At 50.6% G+C, this 18,452-nt stretch overlaps 1 protein-coding gene across 2 annotated transcripts in view; it reads left to right on the forward strand.

The window, feature by feature from the left end:
- Positions 1-920: 920 nt before the first annotated feature.
- cltca (clathrin, heavy chain a (Hc)) overlaps positions 921-18,452 on the forward strand; it is a 32,468-nt gene continuing 14,936 nt past the window's right edge. The window contains exons 1-9 of one of the 2 annotated variants that reach the window (XM_047020047.1): positions 921-1,450; positions 10,376-10,583; positions 10,950-10,952; positions 13,288-13,556; positions 13,697-13,858; positions 13,948-14,061; positions 14,324-14,497; positions 17,380-17,577; positions 17,914-18,114. In XM_047020047.1, coding sequence (XP_046876003.1) covers positions 1,409-1,450; positions 10,376-10,583; positions 10,950-10,952; positions 13,288-13,556; positions 13,697-13,858; positions 13,948-14,061; positions 14,324-14,497; positions 17,380-17,577; positions 17,914-18,114 — 1,371 coding nt within the window. In that variant the 5' untranslated portion in view covers positions 921-1,408. The remainder of the gene's footprint in view (positions 1,451-10,375; positions 10,584-10,949; positions 10,953-13,287; positions 13,557-13,696; positions 13,859-13,947; positions 14,062-14,323; positions 14,498-17,379; positions 17,578-17,913; positions 18,115-18,452) is intronic. The other variant, XM_047020048.1, reaches the window with a different exon arrangement.

An 18,452-nucleotide genomic window follows, 5' to 3' on the forward strand; every position in this document is an offset into this window, starting at 1 on the left:
ATTGTCCACTCTGTTACCTGAGCACTTGACTTTCCTTATCAATAAAGGGATTTGAATAGTAGTAAAATTAAGGTTGTAAACATGTGTTGTAACTCTGCACGATCCATACTATTATGGCCAACTCCTTAGGTAAAACGTTTATGTCAAAGTGAGAGAACCACAACTAATTTTTTTGTTGTAACTTTTTTTTAAACTTCCATTACAAAAGTAGCTGCCGATTCAGCCTGTGTTTCAGCCCAATCAATTCCATCTCTTAACTCTGCCCACACCATTCCACAGAATGTGTGGGTGACTGCTGGCTCAGCTGAAAAGTTCTCTTGGTCAGCCTCTTTGTAAAGTTTTTGAGACAACTTTCCAAACTCTTACAAAAATATTTGTCTTTTGCAACACTCAGGCAGTGAACATACATTGTAGCATGTGAAAGAGGAAATGGTTGTTAGGATTGTACTCCACCCTTGGCAGGGTAATCTGGAATGATGTTGACGTTCACTTACAAATCCAGTCCCTTGAAATTAGCAACATTTGAGCTGTTTGATTAATTGAAGAAAAGACTGCATACATGTTTAAAGGGAACTGTATTATATGGACAAGTAGGCCAGGTGTATAGGTTGTTTACAGTACATAATTCTGCAATAAAAATGGAAACCATTTGTTTTCCATGACATTATTTTTAAATCAATACTCCGACAATGGAAACATATTTAACACTGAAAATGTTTTTTTGTTAGCCTCAACATTCAGAAAAATAGGAGGCAGCCCAATTCAACATTTTATTTAATTAATTTCAAACCATTGCACGATTAGGCTTATCCAAACAGTTCGCTAGGCTACACCCCTGTGCCGGTGCGAAACAGTCCACAGCAAATAGGAACTGACGTTAGTTCAAGAGGACGAATGATGTGGCAAAAATCTAAGGGCGAATCGCAAAGAAATAGTACCAAAGAGCCCGATGTCTCCAATTGGATGACGTATTTACTTTACAGTAAATCATTTCGGATTTGAAACAAGATTCAAATGTTTCTAATGCAAATATCCTACGTGTATGAATATAGTGTCCATTTTGTGGATTGTCACTTTTAAAAATCCACGAACTTGTATTCGTCCGCCTTGCTGAAGTGCACAGCCATTTCCGGATAGTTTCTCTCCTGAGCAGCCTCCATCGCCATTGCAGGTCCAGCCAGGGAGTCAGTGCAGCGGCAGCCGTCTGTCATCAGGGGAAGCGCGCAAGTAAACAGCAAAAGGACGAATAAAATAGCCATCAAACTGACAACACATTTTCAATCAAGACGTAGAGTTTATCCGTTTGGACTTTTTACTAGCCGTTCCCTGGCTGTCCGGCTAGGATCAGAGAGAAGAAGTCGTAGTTTGTTAGTAGTAGGAGAAATAGGAGGAGAGCAGAGGAACCGCCATGGCTCAGATCCTGCCCATCCGCTTTCAGGAGCACCTGCAGGTAGCTAATGTTGAATGAATGGAAGCTATGATATTGTTTTGAACAGTTGCTGTTGGATATGTACGAAACGATTTGTTTGTTGGACTGGGATATTACCATTAAAGTATAGCATACGTCTGAAAGAAAATGACCTCTCAACAAAATGCTATCATAGCTTAGCTTACGATAGCTAACTAGCACTAGCCATTAGTATGACACATCGTCGATGGTTTCTTGGGAAACCTATGACTTTAGCATGCTATCTTACCTTTCTTAGCTAATTGCGAGGTCACATGAATGAACCAAATATCAAAGCTAATGGTCAACTATAAAGTTAAGAATGTTTTTTTGGCCATCAAGTAACTAGCTAGCTAAGTACCTAATTAGACTACTGTAGCCGACTCGTACTGTACCAACGAACTAGCAAGATACTTTAGCTTTCGCTTGCTTTCCAGTCAGCTTGCTAGCTATTAGTAATTGGTGCTAACCAACAAGAGGCTGGTTGGCTAAGCCGGCTAAGCTAGCTTGCTGGCTACGATAGCTATCTTGCTAAGGAAATAGTATTAATGAATAGATAACTACGGTAGATGCTATCCTGCTCGTTGTCATTGTCAGATTAATACGATATAGTGTGTGCTACTATAATTTTAAATTAGTTGGTTAAGAAACCAGCTAGTTAAATACTTTTACTGTTAAGCTTCTTCCACGTATGCTTTAAATCAGGTTCAGCAGGTTACTTGACAAAGCCTCTTTTAAACTAAACTGACTAGCGAGCAACATATTTATTAAAAAGCAAAAAGTGCATTTTCTTGATTAAAGGGGCTGATTTGCCTCACTTGTTGATGTTTTTTTTTTTAAAGTCATGAAATTATCTGTATGGCTTATCTAACTGTATTGGGATTAGAGCATGACATCAGCAGGTGAAAAAGGCACACCTTCATACTAGAGACCACACAGATCCTAAATGACTCGGTGTGAATGTGGAGTGTATGATAATAAATGGATATGGTAATAATGACTATTTTGTGATTAGGGGAAGGTAAACTCTTGAGCATGTTGCATCATGCAGGTCATATCCCATCACTGTTTCCCAACCCTCTAGACCTACATGTATTAGCAATAAGCCAGCACAAAGATACATTAGGAGAAAAAAAGAATCCTGAATCTTCTGTGATATGTGGTATTAAATGGCCACACCAAAGCTTGCGTTGTGATTCAATAGACCTTAATCTATGTCTGGTTGAGGAAGTGAAAAACGTTTATGCACCTCCAAGCGCATAGATTGTCAAGACTGCTGGCTTGCAAGTTCCCTTTGAGCTAATGAATAAGTCATAGTTTGTTTGGTGTTTCTTGAGCAGCCTCAGGATAAGACATGCGATCCACCTACATCTCCATTTCAGGATAATTATCTGTTTGTTTAAAGCACTTTTTTGGTATCCTAGCATAATGAAAGTTTGTTTGTTTTTGGAATGGCCAGGTTCTGTATTCAAAACACTCCCCCCCCCTCGTTTCAGGGTTGAGTTTTACACACTGACTGACTGATACTATTGTGTAGGCCTCGCAGTGTTTGCCTCCCATATCTGTAAACAGAATGGCATTTGTTGCAGTTTTACATGTTACTTTCAACCATCAGTAACTTCCATCCATCAAGTAGTTATAGAGAGTCAGGTGGCTGAGCGGTGAGGGAGTCGGGCTAGTAATCAGAAGGTTGCAGGATCGATTCTCCGCCGTGTAAAATGACGTTGTGTCCTTGGGCAAGGCACTTCACCCTACTTGCCTCAGGGGGAATGTCCCTGTACTTACTGTAAGTCGCTCTGGATAAGAGCGTCTGCTAAATGACTAAATGTAAATGTAATGTAAGTACAGAGACCTGCAATAGAAGCTCTCTCATGTCCTCGCTTTACTGCCCGTCTTGAGTTTGGGAGGATGGTTTTGTTGTTCGTCTTGTGCAGGTGGGGTCTGCACGGACGGCTCACACATATGCTCTGCTGGTACACTCCCCCCTGCTCTCGATTAACTAAGCCTACCGTTGCCGTTAGTTATACAGTTAATGTTCCCAGATTCATAGAGGATGGTGGACAACAGTGCTGTTCAATTAACATTTTACTGTGGGAGTGGGAGTTTCTGTTGTTTTGTCAAGTGCTTAATTGCAGGAGTGGGATTTAGAGAGATTATGGTGGAACTGGTGTACCGGTTATCCTGTCCATTTAAGATGGACATGGCACTGCAATTGTTTGGTGGGAAGTCTGTTTGGCCGTGCAAATTCTTTCTCATGCTCCTTGAGTTGTAGGTTTGTATCACCTGAAAATGAGATTGTAGGATCACTGTTGCGAGCGTATCATAGTGCTTTTGACATCAGGCTCTGTGTGTTGTAGTGGAAGGTCCTGAGTCAGTCGTCCCTTTTTTCTTCTGTTGGCTCATTCAACAGCAGTAGCACACAAGGTCCCTCTGATAAGGACTGGGGATCTGGTAGCCGAAGTGTGCCTTCTATGATTTCTTTGTCGTTGCCGTGTCAAGGTCATTTAGTGTGACGAATAACTACCAAAAGGATCGCCTGCCAATATTACTAATGCATGACCTCCTGTACGAGCCGTTTCACGCATGTTTCACGCATGTTTCACGCATGTTTCACGCATGTTTCACGGTGAGCAGGTCATGCTCAGCATTGGCCACACCGACTGCCCCCGTTAAGTGGATGTTTTGAAAGCGGGACTAGTCTGAAAAGGAAGAGGCTGTGGATATTTCTCGGTAGAGCGTCACCCATGGCAGAGGCTTGTTGGGGGCTGTCTGTCAGGTCTGCGTGCAACATCCCCCCTCGGAAGTTCATCCATAAACCCTGGACATGGGGCTCGGCAGCAGGATCTGCCCCGTGCATCAAGCAGCAGGCTGGGGGGGAATCTCACCCACCGACTGGCTGACGGCAGCCACATGACCCGAGCGAGTCACTCCCTACGTCAGCCGCTGGTGTCTGCTGCTGTGACGTCACGGTGCTCCCAGTGGGCAGGTGATGGATGGTTTGCCGCTCCGCTCTCTCTGTGTACCACAGCAGAGCACAGCCCATGGCTGCTGCAGATGGTCCAGATATAGACAAGCCTGTTTGTTCCTCCACCACAGTCAGCTTTGGGCACACGAGTTCACCCTGTTTGAACCCTAAAGCCCCTATCAGCCCACCATGCTGAACATCCATAGATCTGCCAGGGTGCAAGTGTTATTTATTTTTTAAACCTCCCTGGACCTATACACAAAAGGCTCTCTCTTTATTTGCTGTCCTTTTGCCTGTGTTCTCTGTCACACATTGCATAGCTTGCATTTTTATACGTCAACCATTTATACAGCTGTGTCTCTCTACTGAGCCCTGTTACAGCCTGCAACCTCTCCACAGCGGTAAAAAAGAATCTTCCAGTTACTTACACGCACACACTCTTGAGACTGGGAGCCAGTGGTTGGGATATAATGGATGTTGGATCCTATTCATTGGCTGACATCATCATGCCTGGCCTGTGTTGACAAAGGCCCTTGCAAACAGTTTTTTGTAATCGAGTATGGTGTGCAGAGTGAAGTTTCCTTCCTGGAGTGAAGGATTGTAAATCAAATCAAAGTCAATATTATTTGTGGTTTAACAGGCATTGTTTTAAAGGACTTTAAAGTATTTTTACAATATGCTACATAGAAGGAAGATATTTATTAAATAACAGTGCCCGTAATCTTGCTTATCGAAATCATTTGTTGTCGATAACTAGCCAAAGTACACAGTTTCTACCTTAATAGCCTGTCAGATTAGTTGGTTTGTTGTGGTACCGCATTAAATGTTCCTGTACCTAGACGGTCCTGAGACCAGCAGTGTTGAACATCTGTTTTTGACTATATTGGCTCATTTCCCTACGAGCTCCCACGAAGCTGCTTGTTATGATTCCATTCTGCATGTTATATGACCGTATCAACGTAGCTCGTTGGAGTTCGTTATTGCCGTACCCATGTCACGGTCACTTCAGTGACATCTCCTACACAACATTTACATTGCAGTGCTTGTCTGCTTCGCCCGCAATAACACTCTTATTTAGGGCACTTCACAACCCGTAACAAGTTAATTTAAGGAGTAAAATCTTCCGGGTGTGGCTTATGGCGAGCTGCTTTTTTTTAAATGTCACTTCGAAAAGGCCGCCCTCGCAGCAAACTTTGCCCTCTCACCTGGTAACCTGCTGATATCTCGTGACAGGCTTGTGAGGATATGGATTTGCTGAACACTCGACATTCCTGAGCTTCACCCAAACGTACCATAAAGTTAGCCGCTGCATTTCAAGGCGAAAAAAGGGGGAAAAAAGGCTGCTGCCAGGAAACGGGGCCCTCAGCAGAAACGGCTCTGGATGTCGTTTTACAAACGTATGCATTCCTCTCCTCTCCCCTTTCCCCTCGATTCTCCCTCTATATCCATCAGTGCAGCCGTCTTCCTACCCACCTCTGGGCTGGTCACATGTCGCCCCTCGATCGCACGTCGGCTCTGGCGACAGCGCCCGCCTGTCGTTCCAGCCCGGGAGACAATGGGTCAGGGCTTCCTGTTGTTGGCCTGCCTGCTAACCGGTTAGCAGGCCTCAGCACATCACACATCCTCTCCTGGCCTTCCTTGAACTGGCCCTGCACAGGACGCAGGACCTGTTTGTGCTGAGCTGGGTGCCCTCTTCCTTCGAAGGAAGAGAGAACAAGTCCCATCAGCAGATTGTGGGGGCTCCCAAGGGGTTGAGAGAGCGAAAGAGAGGCTGCCTGTTCCTGGTCCAGTAGGAACACACTAGAAACCCACCAGCCTGCCTCAGAGCTGTCACATGTCTGTTAGAATGTTCCGGCTTAGCCCCAAGGCCCAGAGCTCTGAATGGGACGCCCCCCCCCCCCCCCCCACTCCGTTTAAGGTCACTGGTTCCTGGTAAGGGAGGACAGCAGCTGGAGTGAGGCTGTAAGTGTATCATGCAGCTCTCCCTGCAGCAGGGATGGGAGAGGAAGAAACAAAAGGGCCGGCCTTTTTCCTTGAACGCCCAGTGCACGGACGGCAGTGGATTTCTGACTTTTGGGAGCCCGACCAAACGCATCACTCCACAGTGCTGCCGGAGCAGCTGTGGCGCTCCTCTCTGATCCGGCGCCGTAGTAGCCCCCACCGGCCTCACCATACGGCCGAGCGCTGAGGTCACCCCTGCCCCCCCCTCCCGCCCCTGGCTGGAGCGGCGTGCCGCTTGAGAGCACGCACGCCCCCGTCAGTCCACGCTTCCTGCTTGCAGTGTCTTGCGTAACCCGAGGGAGCTGTGTGGGAAAGTGCTTTGCAGTTCAGTGTCGTGGCGTCATCAGCGATCCAGTCGAGGATCCTCTGGAGGTGGGAGGAAATGATGTGTGGATGGGGAGGGGATGGTGATGGTGGTGGTGGAGGAAGGTGTTTGCTGGGCTGGTCGTGACTCCCCCAGCCCTTGTGGCGGTCTGCTTTCCCACAACAAGCGCCGTCTGCACTGGCTATCATCACTCCTCACAGGCAGGGCTGGCCGCGATCCGGCTGCTCATCTCCTGTCACACGCTGCTCCCCTCTCTCCTCCTCCTGCTTCCGTCCCGGGGCTCTTTTCTCCTCATGTTGTGCCGCTGAGATGGTGAACTCACTCGAGGACACTGCCCGGATAAATATGCATGTCACGCTGCGGCAGCCGTGACTCTCTCTCTCTCTCTCTCTCTCTCTCTCTCTCTCTCTCTCTCTCTCTCTCTCTCTCTCTCTCTCACATCTCTCTCTCCATCTCCCTTCTCTCACATCTCTCTCTCCCGCTTCTCTCATCTCTCTCCCCCTCTCTCCTGTGAAGAGCTTTTCTCTCTCGTGCCTCCTCCCCTGCTGGGCTGGTCGACTCGTCATATTTAATGCAGTGATTTGGCCGTGTCTGGAATCAAAGGCCTGGAGCCAGCATGTTTGCCACTCTTTGCCCAACAGGTAAAGCGACCCCCATGCAAGCGAAGACGGCTCCTCGGCCTCATGACTTAATCAATGAGTTTCCAGGTTGTACCGACTGGCTAACTGGTTTTTTGACCTGGTTTCACCTCGAGAACCGGCCTGTTGATGGCACAGGCTTCCATGGAAATTGAGTCGACACGACTTCCTGAAAGTTTGGTCTGGCACTGTGCAACATCTGTCAGTCTGAAGAGAATCATTTTATCCCATTCATTGTTTAGTGTTTTTTTTTTTTTTTAATTTATGAGGGTTTTCAGAGTGCATAAAGGGTGTCCCGCCCCCCAGAACACAGCCAGCAGATGGAGGATGGAGAGGGGAGAGCAAGTAAATCTGTCTAGACTATTGTTCAGACAGTGATGCGGTGTGGATGACTGTGGCCTACAGCCTCTCCAATGAAGGATATCCAACCACCGGGATTACCGTGGCATACGAATCCTGATTCCCAGGCACTGATTCACTGAGTGGCACTAGAAAGATCAGCCATTTCCAAGGGATTACGCAACAAAACCGTTTCTAAAAAACGACATTGGCACAGCGTCTTCCTTCGCTAGCATGTGGGTTTGAGTTCAAAATGTGTGGCTTCGCACAATGTTTGCAGAGCGCATGACAGATGCTTGGAGTTATGTAACCACATGCGTATCGTGTCACTGAAAGAGTCATGATATGGGTCCTCCATTGGAGGTTATCTCCAGGGAAGTGGTGGCTTTGGTTGTCTGGGAGTGCCTTTTAAATATGGCTCGCTTTAGTAAGGGATGAATCATAGTGGCTCGAGGCTAAAGCTGCAGCTTTACAATGTCTACTGTTGGAATCCAGTTCACCCTTTTCAATGCACTCCCACACAAACTGACCTCGACCAGCCAATGACAGAAAAGCCAGGTTCTCCTGGCAGCCAATGAGTACTAAGTTACACTCAATTGTCAGGGTTTTCTGTGACGATACAGCCGAGCTCTTGAAGAATATTGCGCAATGTCTTTCCCAATAGGACGTGTGTCGCTGGCTATGTCATTGAACGGAAGCCAGGCTCCACACCAGTGAAAGAATGTGGGTGGGGGAGGGTGTGTCCTCCCATTGATAAAAGATGCTTCTGGTTTCGTTGGGGCCTTCCAAGAACTGCGGTGATAAGTTGTCGGCCGGAGTCGCGCCTCATTGATAACGGAGGGCCCAGACTGGGGGAGACCAGCAGCTATGTAGGACATGCTGTGGTCTCTCTCAGCTACAGACCTGAGACCTCATTCAGTCAGAACCAGGTTAAGTCTTATTTTGTTCCCAACCATCCATTCTAGAGGCCCATGTTGTTGCTTTGATCCCATAGATAATTGTGTAGAGGATTCTTCAGATGAATTTAATTACCTTTGGATCGCCCCCTTTATATGTGAGAGTCGTTCCAGTGAACCATGGGGGGTGATTTGTTTCAGTGATAGTGTGGCAGAGATGTGCCCTGAGTGCCCCTGGAGCAGCTAACGGTAAAACATTCAGTGCTTCCACCCTTTCCCTGACCTCTGCCCCTCTGTCAGGCTATGGGGAGACAGCAGGGATTTGGCTAGCTAGCAGCTACCGCGCTGGGAACCTCTTCTTTGTGAGCCCTCCACCAACCTCCTGTCAGTGCTGCTGGCCACGTGATGCATGCTAACAGTTGAAGCTTGGGCGTCATCTTGGCTGCTTTCCTTCTCCCCGGAGCCTCAGATGTAGGTACATCTGGCAGCCCTGGAGCCTCGGTCTGACACACACACACACACACACACACACACTCGCACATAGAGGGCGGGGAAAAAGGTGTTAAAAAAAGAGAGGGAATCCTAACTAGCGGATGAGCTAGTCGACACGCGTTCCTCCCCTCAGAAACAGAAGGGAGACCAAATGCTGCCGTGACCCCTGGACGGAACAGAACGACACCATGCTTTCCTCAGGCTCCGTGTTCCCACGTTGGGCTCTGGCTCTGCCAGAGAGAGAGAGTGGCCGGCCATGGAGTGGTGGCTGTGAGGCAGCTGGTGTGCCGGTGCTGATTCACCTCCCAGGCCTATGTTTTCATGCTGGCTAGCGCCTCGTGTGCTCCTCGTGTGCTCTACGGCGTGTTGTTACTATCCACTACCAGTTCAGCAGCATGTCACAAAACGAAAGCACTGAACACTCGGGTGAATCAAGGAAACAGTTCATCCAACTCGTGAGGCAGAAATCACCTTAAACCTCGAACCCCTGTTCAGCATTTCAGCATTAGGTGGGGAGGAGACCTGTGCTTTGTAGCTATGTACCGCCATCTCACATGGGTGAGATACTCGATGGCAGCGAAAAAGAAAATCAAGTCTCAACTCGGATTGTGAGCAAGCCAGTGTGTTTCTGTGCTCAGTACTGAGGCCAGACGAGAAGCCGGGCCAGACTGATATCCCCCATCCGAGGAGGCCTGCCAGGGCCTCGCTCCGTGTGGGGTACCACTCCGTGTCAGCCTCGGTGACATCACCAGCCAGACCCCCCCCCCCCCCCCCCCCCCCCCCCCCCCCCCCCCCCCCCCCGGAGGACAGAGCAGCTGAGCATCATGACATCATGCTTGTTGTTCAGCCGTGGTGTTCGCTGAGAGCTCATGAAATCAGCTACAACAATGTAAACGGCTTCGCCTTCACCACCAGCTTCTGTGCTCAATAAATCATGGAGCCGTAGCTCTGCTTTCGCCAGAGACCTCCAGATTATTTATGCCTTGCTGTTGAATTGTTTTTTTTCCAGTTGACCTTGGAGGCTGGGAATAAGTTCCCTTCCGGTGTCTGAGTTTATGTTGCACTAATTGACGGGGAAATTTAAATGGGAACGTTGTTGATTTCCCAGTTCTAGCTGCCTTAGATGACCCCATTCCAGCCTGTGTGGCTGTTCTGGTACCGGTGAACCTCAACATGGCAAACGTTCCGGCGCTTTCCGCCCCCCGTTTCATACTGCCTGCCCTGAGCTCACGTTCTCTCTCCCCCCCCCCCCCCTCCTTCCCCCGTGTTCAGCTCCAGAACTTGGGGATCAACCCGGCCAACATCGGGTTCAGCACCCTGACAATGGAGTCGGACAAGTTCATCTGCATCCGGGAGAAGGTGGGCGAGCAGGCGCAGGTGGTGATCATCGACATGGCCGACCCCAACACGCCCATCCGCAGGCCCATCTCCGCCGACAGCGCCATCATGAACCCCGCCAGCAAGGTCATCGCTCTTAAAGGTACGGCAACGCCGCACAGGCGCACGCTCGCCTAGCGCATCGTCGGAAACCAACAAACAAAAATTCATTATTGTGTCTACGTTAAATGCTTAGTTTAGCCCCTTTTGGGGTCCTCATGGTTGAGTTTTGGTGTGTGTGTGTGTAATGTAGCGACATTTGTCCATTATGTGTTGAATTGCATTATTTTACGTCCAGCTGTTTTGGTTTTCTTTCGTAAAGTAGTTTGAATTGAATGATCTATGACCAGCAGTAGTGTAATTGTGATACTGTTGTCCAGCAGCCATAATTGCTTTGTCTGTTTTTTGTTTTTGTTTCTCTGTTCTGTACGTTCTTTTTTTTCTTTACCGCTTTCTTATGTGTATGCAGACGGTGAGTTCAAATTTCAGTACACTCAGTTGTGGAAGTTTTCAAATCCTGTTTTCAAATCTGCACCGAAAAGGGGCAAACAGCCTGACTCATGACCTGTCCCAGTTTTAGTTTAGCTGTGCATTCACCGGCCTTGTTAGACTCCCTCTCAGTCTCACCCAGCATCAGTCACTCAAACAGTTCTGTCTTCCTCATTTGATTACGTTATATTCCTGTGTTTAGTCTTTATGGGGCTTCAAGTGTGCTCTTATCATCTTCCACACACAAATCTATATATATTTTGTCATTCAGGTGCTAGTATGAGATTATATCAATTAGACCACCTAAACAGGATTTGACTTTCACAACTTTATAGCTTGAATGTTTGCATTACATCAATTTTGTTTCTTAGATGTATACATGATTTAGTACCCTTTTCTTTGGAGGGGAGAGAATATATCGGGGGTAAAATTATGATTTCAGTTTAATTTGGTTCCGAATTACGTTGCTTTCCATCCGGATTCCCACGACCAATTCCTGTGTTTCTACACATGTACTTGTTCATGCCCAAAGTTCCAGATAGGCTCCTCCTTATGTCCGATTGATACCTCGTCTCAAATAGTAAGAGTCAGCAAAGCTCCTCATGTCCCCGTGGTTCTGACAGCCGCCAGCCCGTCTCCACAGTGAAGGCTGGCCAGGCCAGGGTGCTACCAGACTGTCAGGAACACGGAGGTTTGACTGGGTGCCAGGAGAGTGTTGTGTTGGGAGCCAAGCCCGGCTGGTATTGATCTGATTACTGAAGTGTCCGTTGAGACCTCCTCTCCCAGATAATGATGATTATGAGGAGGAGTCAGTGAGTGTGTGTGTGTGTGGGGGGGGGGGGGTTTGGGTGGAAGCACTGCCAGAGCAGAGAGATTATGAAAGAGGCCTTTGAAGAGTTCCCACTGGGCCTGCCAGGGACAGGGAATCAGATTAGGCACGAATTGATTGGTAGTTACAGGCAAAAGGCAGTGTGATTGGTTTAGAAGAGTAGATCCAATGTATGTGGGTGCAAAAAAGAACCTCTGGTCCCTTGCCATCGAACCCAATATGATTTTCAGGTCTAAATAGCTTGAGTAAACAGCTAGCAGGTCTAAAATAGCTTGTGGGTTTTCTTCTAATTCCTGGGATGTCCATGCAGACCCTGGTCCTGTGGTGCTTGATCTCCTCAGCTGGCCTTTCACTGTGGCCCTGTGCTTTCCCCTGACCACTTCCATCAACCAGTCAAAGTATGCCGTTTTTCCATAGAAAAAACAACAACAAATGGGGTCAAATCTCCCATTTCTAAAGTAAGAAATCTATGGTGGTAAAGCTGTGTCCTGGGAAACCAAGGGGTCCTGATCTATTACCCACCTCTTCTTCCTCAATCTGCATTCAGTCACTATCAACCCCCCCCCGTCCCCCACCTCTTCCTCTCCCACCCTGCTCAGTCTACCCCCCGTCCCCCCTCTCCTCCCTGAGGGGGCTAGGCACACAGAGGAAGTCCACGCTGCGTGGCTGTGATCATTCACGTTAAATTGCCTGATCTGGCCCCAATCAAAACTCACTGTACACTTCACATCTGGCTGCAGACATTGTAATTGGTGCACTGCAACCCTTGTCTTGGTGTGTTGGTCTGAAAACGTATGATGACACGGTCACATGATTTCAGCAGGTTTCTGGAATAGCACTGCGCTCTTAATATCTCACTTGCTTTCACCATGGTTAGCGAGCAGGGAACACACTGCTTCTTAATACAGGCTTCAGCTCACCGACTTAATCATGTCATATGCAACAACAAAAAAACACAACAACTAATAACCAAAACCAAACCAACTCAGGTGAGTGAACCTTTTTCTAACCCTATTCAGTCGTTGATACATTAACACAATAACAAGACACACAACATCCTAGATCACCAAAAGCGATCACCGTTTAAACAACTTTGTCTGAGGGATTTCCACACTGTGACACAGGCCTTTCTCCCCTCTTGTTGCTGTTCCCACTAGTATAAATCCTGTCCCTCCCTCCTCTATGTTTAACTGACTGTAGTGGTTGTATCCTGTGATGATTTGCTTTACTGTCCTTTGCTACTGTCAGTCCACGGCAGCTGTTCAGTCGGTCATGGCCTCCCTTGCCTGATGCTCCGCGAGCCATGACTACCAACATTTCAGACTTGACTCGGTTATTCAAGTGGAATTTGGTATTTAGCCCACTGCCGCTCCCTCTGTCCTTGCCACTGTGTTTATGGGGAGTGTGTGTGTGTTTCCTGTCACGACGTGGTAATAACAAGTTCCCCCCCCCCCCCCCCCGTGCGCCGGCCTCCCGTCTCCGCCCGCAGCCGCCAAAACCCTCCAGATCTTCAACATCGAGATGAAGAGCAAGATGAAGGCCCACACCATGACGGACGACGTGACCTTCTGGAAGTGGATCTCCCTGAACACCGTGGCCCTGGTGACCGACAACGCCGTCTACCACTGGAGCATGGAGGGCGACTCGCAGCCCGTCAAGGTGTTCGACCGCCACTCCAGCCTGGCGGGCTGCCAGATCATCAACTACCGCACGGACGCCAAGCAGAAGTGGCTGCTTCTCATCGGCATCTCGGCCCAGGTTACTGACACACACACACACACACACAGCTATGTATCAAGCCTAAGTAGGGAATTTATCCTTATTATTATTTTTTCTTATTATTATTATTTTTAATCTTATCACCGTCTAATAAATGAACGTGGCGTTGAACCCTGCAGCAAAACCGCGTGGTGGGGGCCATGCAGCTGTACTCTGTGGACAGGAAGGTGTCCCAGCCCATCGAGGGCCACGCCGCCGGCTTCGCCCAGTTCAAGATGGAGGGCAACGCCGAGGAGTCGACGCTCTTCTGCTTCGCCGTGCGCGGCCAGGCGGGCGGGAAGGTGAGGCAGGGACCACAGGGTTAGGCTCGGGAGGTCGCTTCATCCGGACCCCCGTGCTCACTGTAACCGCTGCCCCTCTCCCTCTCCAGCTGCACATCATCGAGGTGGGCACCCCGCCCACAGGGAACCAGCCTTTTCCAAAGAAAGCAGTGGACGTCTTCTTCCCCCCAGAGGCTCAGAATGACTTCCCTGTGGCCATGCAGGTTGGTATTATGATTCATATGATTATCCTACTTATTATTCTTATTATTATGGGCTAGGCTGATTGAATGGCAGGCAAGCATTGGCCAAGGACAGTGTGATCTCGTAGCTAGCTAGATGGAGAGCATGGGGGGGGGGAGCAGTAGGGTCATTACCTCTCATATAGTCAAGTGGACCTGCTCTGTGGCTCAGCGCGGAAGGTTCCCGTTGACCCAGCTGCCTCCTGACGGCTCCTCTCCCCCCCTCCCTCCCTCCTCCCCTCAGATCAGCTCCAAGCAGGACGTGGTGTTCCTCATCACCAAGTACGGCTACATCCACCTGTACGACCTGGAGACGGGCACCTGCATCTACATGAACCGCATCAGCGGGGAGACCATCTTCGTCACGGCGCCCCACGAAGCCACCGCCGGCATCATCGGGGTCAACCGCAAAGGACAGGTACGAGCCTCCCCGCGCTCCTGCCCCCCCCCCCCCCCTCTCAAGCCCCGACAAGGGACCCCGGGAGGTGGATCCGACATCACGGTTCTTTTCCCTCACGCTGTCCAACCTCCGTGGGCTGTGCATAATGCATGGTGGTACATGGCGCTACACAGGGAGCTGAAACCCTAGTGTTGTGTCAGTGGGGGCTGGACTGTAACCCGGCCCGGCTACAGCTGCTCCTACAGCGGCTGGCTGGTTCAATACGGCTCTGTATCCCAGCCTTGATGCTCTGTCTCTCTGGGGAAACCGGAGGAGGGGGGGGGGCGGGGGGGGTGAGTACATCTCCTCCTCCTCCCCCCCCTCCACCACGCCGGCTGGTTGCCTTGGCGGCCTCTCCTCCAGCACCCCCATACCTAACACCCGGGACGCAATCACAACCCCCGGCCTCGCTTTCAGCTTCAATCATAGCATCAAGGGTAAGCCCCTCGGAGATGAACAGGAACTGGGAATAAGTCTGTGTCGCTAAACAGAACAATCCCACCCCCCCCCATCTGTCATCAGCGAGCCAGGTCCCTGCTAGCGAGGAGGCGTTATAAATAACCCCTGGGTGTCGTGTTCCACAGGTGAGAGGGCACCCGCTCCCGACAGCGGAGCGGGCCGTTATTATGGGCTGGATAACTGGATCCATCCAGCTGATGAACAACGGGGCCCGCAGAGCCCAGATGAATAATTCAGTGGCTGATCGGAAAGCTGATCCTCGGGGCGCTGTCTGGCCCGCCGTCCTCGCGGGCTGCCGAGGCCCGACTGGGTGTCCTCTCCAACACGGCCGGCCGCGGCTGCGGGCCCGGCCCGGGGGTCTCCACACGGTGGCCGAGTGACGGGCAGTGGAAACACAGCGCCGTAAAGCCTTCGCCCCTGCCACCGGGGAAACCCAACGGGCGCTCTTTCTTTTCCCCCCGTCTGTCGGCAGATTTTGCAAGCAGCTCTTAACTGGATTTGGCAGGAAAAGCTCGCAGTCCAAACTGAGGCTTAATCACTGTATTTGTTATGTATTTTTCATAGCTATTCATCAGTAATTGCAGTGGTTGACGGTGGTCTGGTCTGGTGCTGGACAGGTGAAAGCCCCAGTAGAATGGTGTCTTGTGGTCTATGGGTGAGGCTGCTCAGAGGAGATGTGCTGCTCACAGTAGTGGGCCCGGAAGCTGGGTTCATGTCTCCTGTGTGTGCTGGAGAGGAGGCCAGGGCCTGGGTTTAGGATGCTGTGTCAGCACTGTGTGGCCAGCCAGCCAGGCCCAGCCTTAACCTTGCTCTGGAGAAATCCCTGTTAAAGAGCTACAGCAGGGAAGCTTGTCCCACAGAAACCACAGAGGATGAAAAAAATAAAATAAAATTGACGTGGAGGATAAAGGGGGGGGGGGGAGAAGCTGTACCCTAACTAGCACGTGATGGAGGGAGGCGCTGCCTGGCGCCCTCAATCCTCTTACTGCTGACTGGCTGAGGGGAAGGCTCTCTGGACCAATCAGAGCCTTTCACACCCCCCCCCGCCCTCCCCCCCACATCATCCGCCTCGCTGTGCCCTGTGACGTCAGCGCTGCAGTTTTACTACCGTGTGATTCTGGGACAGACGACACTGCCGCTTATCTGTCCGCTGTTTGGAGCAGCGCTGGGAGGCTTGTTCCCCCCTCCCCTCCCCCGCAACACAGCTAGATTAATTTCATTAATTGCTACTGCCATCCAAACGTTGGCCCACATTTTGACAGTTCATACTAAGGTGCTGTTGATGCAGCCGTGTCCTTTCATCACCTCTCCGTGGGCGAATGCGTCTGCCGTTTTTTAAGCCCTCTCGGCATGTCAGAGGCGGCTGTGTTTAGGCCGGCCCCCTGCAGTCCAGCTGACACACAGCCCCGCGTCCCCCTCCTCGACAGCACTGACGTCAGAACGGCCCCTTTCCCCCCGGTCGCTTTCTGCCATCCCCCGCCCACCCACCTCGAGCTAGTGTTCTGAAAAGCTGCTTCCCTGCCAAAAGCTCTATTTTTCACCCTCCTCTCTGTCTCTCTCTCCCCCCGCCATCCATGTCTTTACTTGCCCGCCCCTATTCTACGGCGAGGCCAGGGACCTCCCTGTGGTTGTATGGAGAACAAAGGTGCGCCATCACCGGTTGCTGCGAGAGAGGACGCTATTGGCTGCTCCCAAATAGCCAATCAGAGCTCTCACGGCCTTGCGCACGAAAGGGGTCGGGGTCTCGGCATCCACTCAACCGCCGCTCCTCGTTCGCATCTGATTGGTCGTCCCCTCCTCGCCTGTAAGATTCCCGGCCCCTTGTTCGCTGCCCTCGCCAGAGGAGACGTACAGGAGCGAGTGGTGTGGCGGTGGAGGAAACGGGACTCCCCTCCACACTCGGCCGTGTCCTTTGTTTACGAGGGGTGCTGGAGGGATCGGCTTACCGGCTGGAACTCGGCCTGGACCTGGGCCCAGCCGGAACCCGATCTCCAGCTCTAGTTGTGCTGTTTGAATATGGGCTTTAGTGTGAAAGATCAGACCCCCCCCCCCCCCCCCCACGAACACAGGACCGGTAAACAATATTGAGTTGGAAGAGGAGGGAGGGAAAAAGATCGATGCTATGAATAATATATCGTTGTAAACCACACGGCAACCATTTATTGGCCTCGGAATTGGTGTCAATGAGTAGTTCTGTCATGGCCCCTGTGGAGCCGTACGCTCTTGTGACATGCCTTTTTATAAACAAAGCTAGTGTTTCTTTCCAAATAGCCGTTTTATTGGAACCAACATGTGTACAGATCTATTTTGAACATTTTCAAAATGATGTCTCGCATCCTTGTCACACATTCGTCACCTTCATTTCCCGCTGCGTTTCTCTGCTAACGTGTGTGCGTGTGCAGGTGCTCTCGGTGTGTGTGGAGGAGGAGAACATCATCCCCTACATCACCAACGTGCTGCAGAACCCCGACCTGGCCCTGCGCATGGCCGTCCGCAACAACCTGGCCGGAGCCGAGGAGCTGTTCGCCCGCAAGTTCAACACCCTCTTCGCCGGCGGCAACTACTCAGAGGCCGCCAAAGTAGCGGCCAACGCACCCAAGGTAACCCCCCCCCCCCCCCCAGAAAACCAGACCTGCCCCGCCAAACGTACCCAACCACAGAAGGGCCAAGGCTGTACTTGGGGTTAGGGTTAGCCGATTAGAAACCGTTGCCGTCTCTGAGCCTCTCCTAACCACTTGGGAGAGGCTATTAAGGGAACGGACCTCTTTGGTGTTGTGATTCTCTCCAGTGGTTCTTGTTGCTATGTGCAGCTAGCATTGTGCAGTCTTCTTATCAGTGTCCACAGCTGACCCCCCCCCCTCCCCCTCTACACACACACCCCACACACACACCCCACCCATGTTGTCCGTTCTCTCCCCCCCCCCCCCCCCCCCCAGGGTATCCTTCGTACCCCCGACACCATCCGGAAGTTCCAGAGCGTTCCGGCCCAGCCGGGCCAGACGTCCCCCCTTCTCCAGTACTTTGGCATCCTGCTGGACCAGGGCCAGCTCAACAAGTTTGAGTCCCTGGAGCTATGCAGGCCCGTGCTGCAGCAGGGCCGCAAGCAGCTGCTGGAGAAGTGGCTCAAAGAAGACAAGGTATCTGCTCACAGAGAGGGCTCTACCTCCACACACACACACACACACACACACACACGTATACACACACTTAATCTACAGGAAGAGGTCTTTCCTGGGTTGTGTGTACGTGTAGCATATCTCTCCAGGCATCTGGGCTGGGACTTTCTAAGCTGTGAGGTGATCTGTTGTGGAGGGCATTTCCAGTGTTTATTTCCCATCCTCTAAGTAGAGATATGGGTATTTCCCCTAGGGGAGTCTGGAGGGGCCCTCTGCCGTTTCATCCGACCCATGTATTTATTTTCGGCGTTATTTTCCCCATTCCTAGCATGCCTATCAAAGTACACAAAGCGGTCGGT

This window comes from Hypomesus transpacificus, chromosome 5 (genome assembly GCF_021917145.1).
Source record: "Hypomesus transpacificus isolate Combined female chromosome 5, fHypTra1, whole genome shotgun sequence".
NCBI classification, from domain to species: Eukaryota; Metazoa; Chordata; class Actinopteri; order Osmeriformes; family Osmeridae; genus Hypomesus; species Hypomesus transpacificus.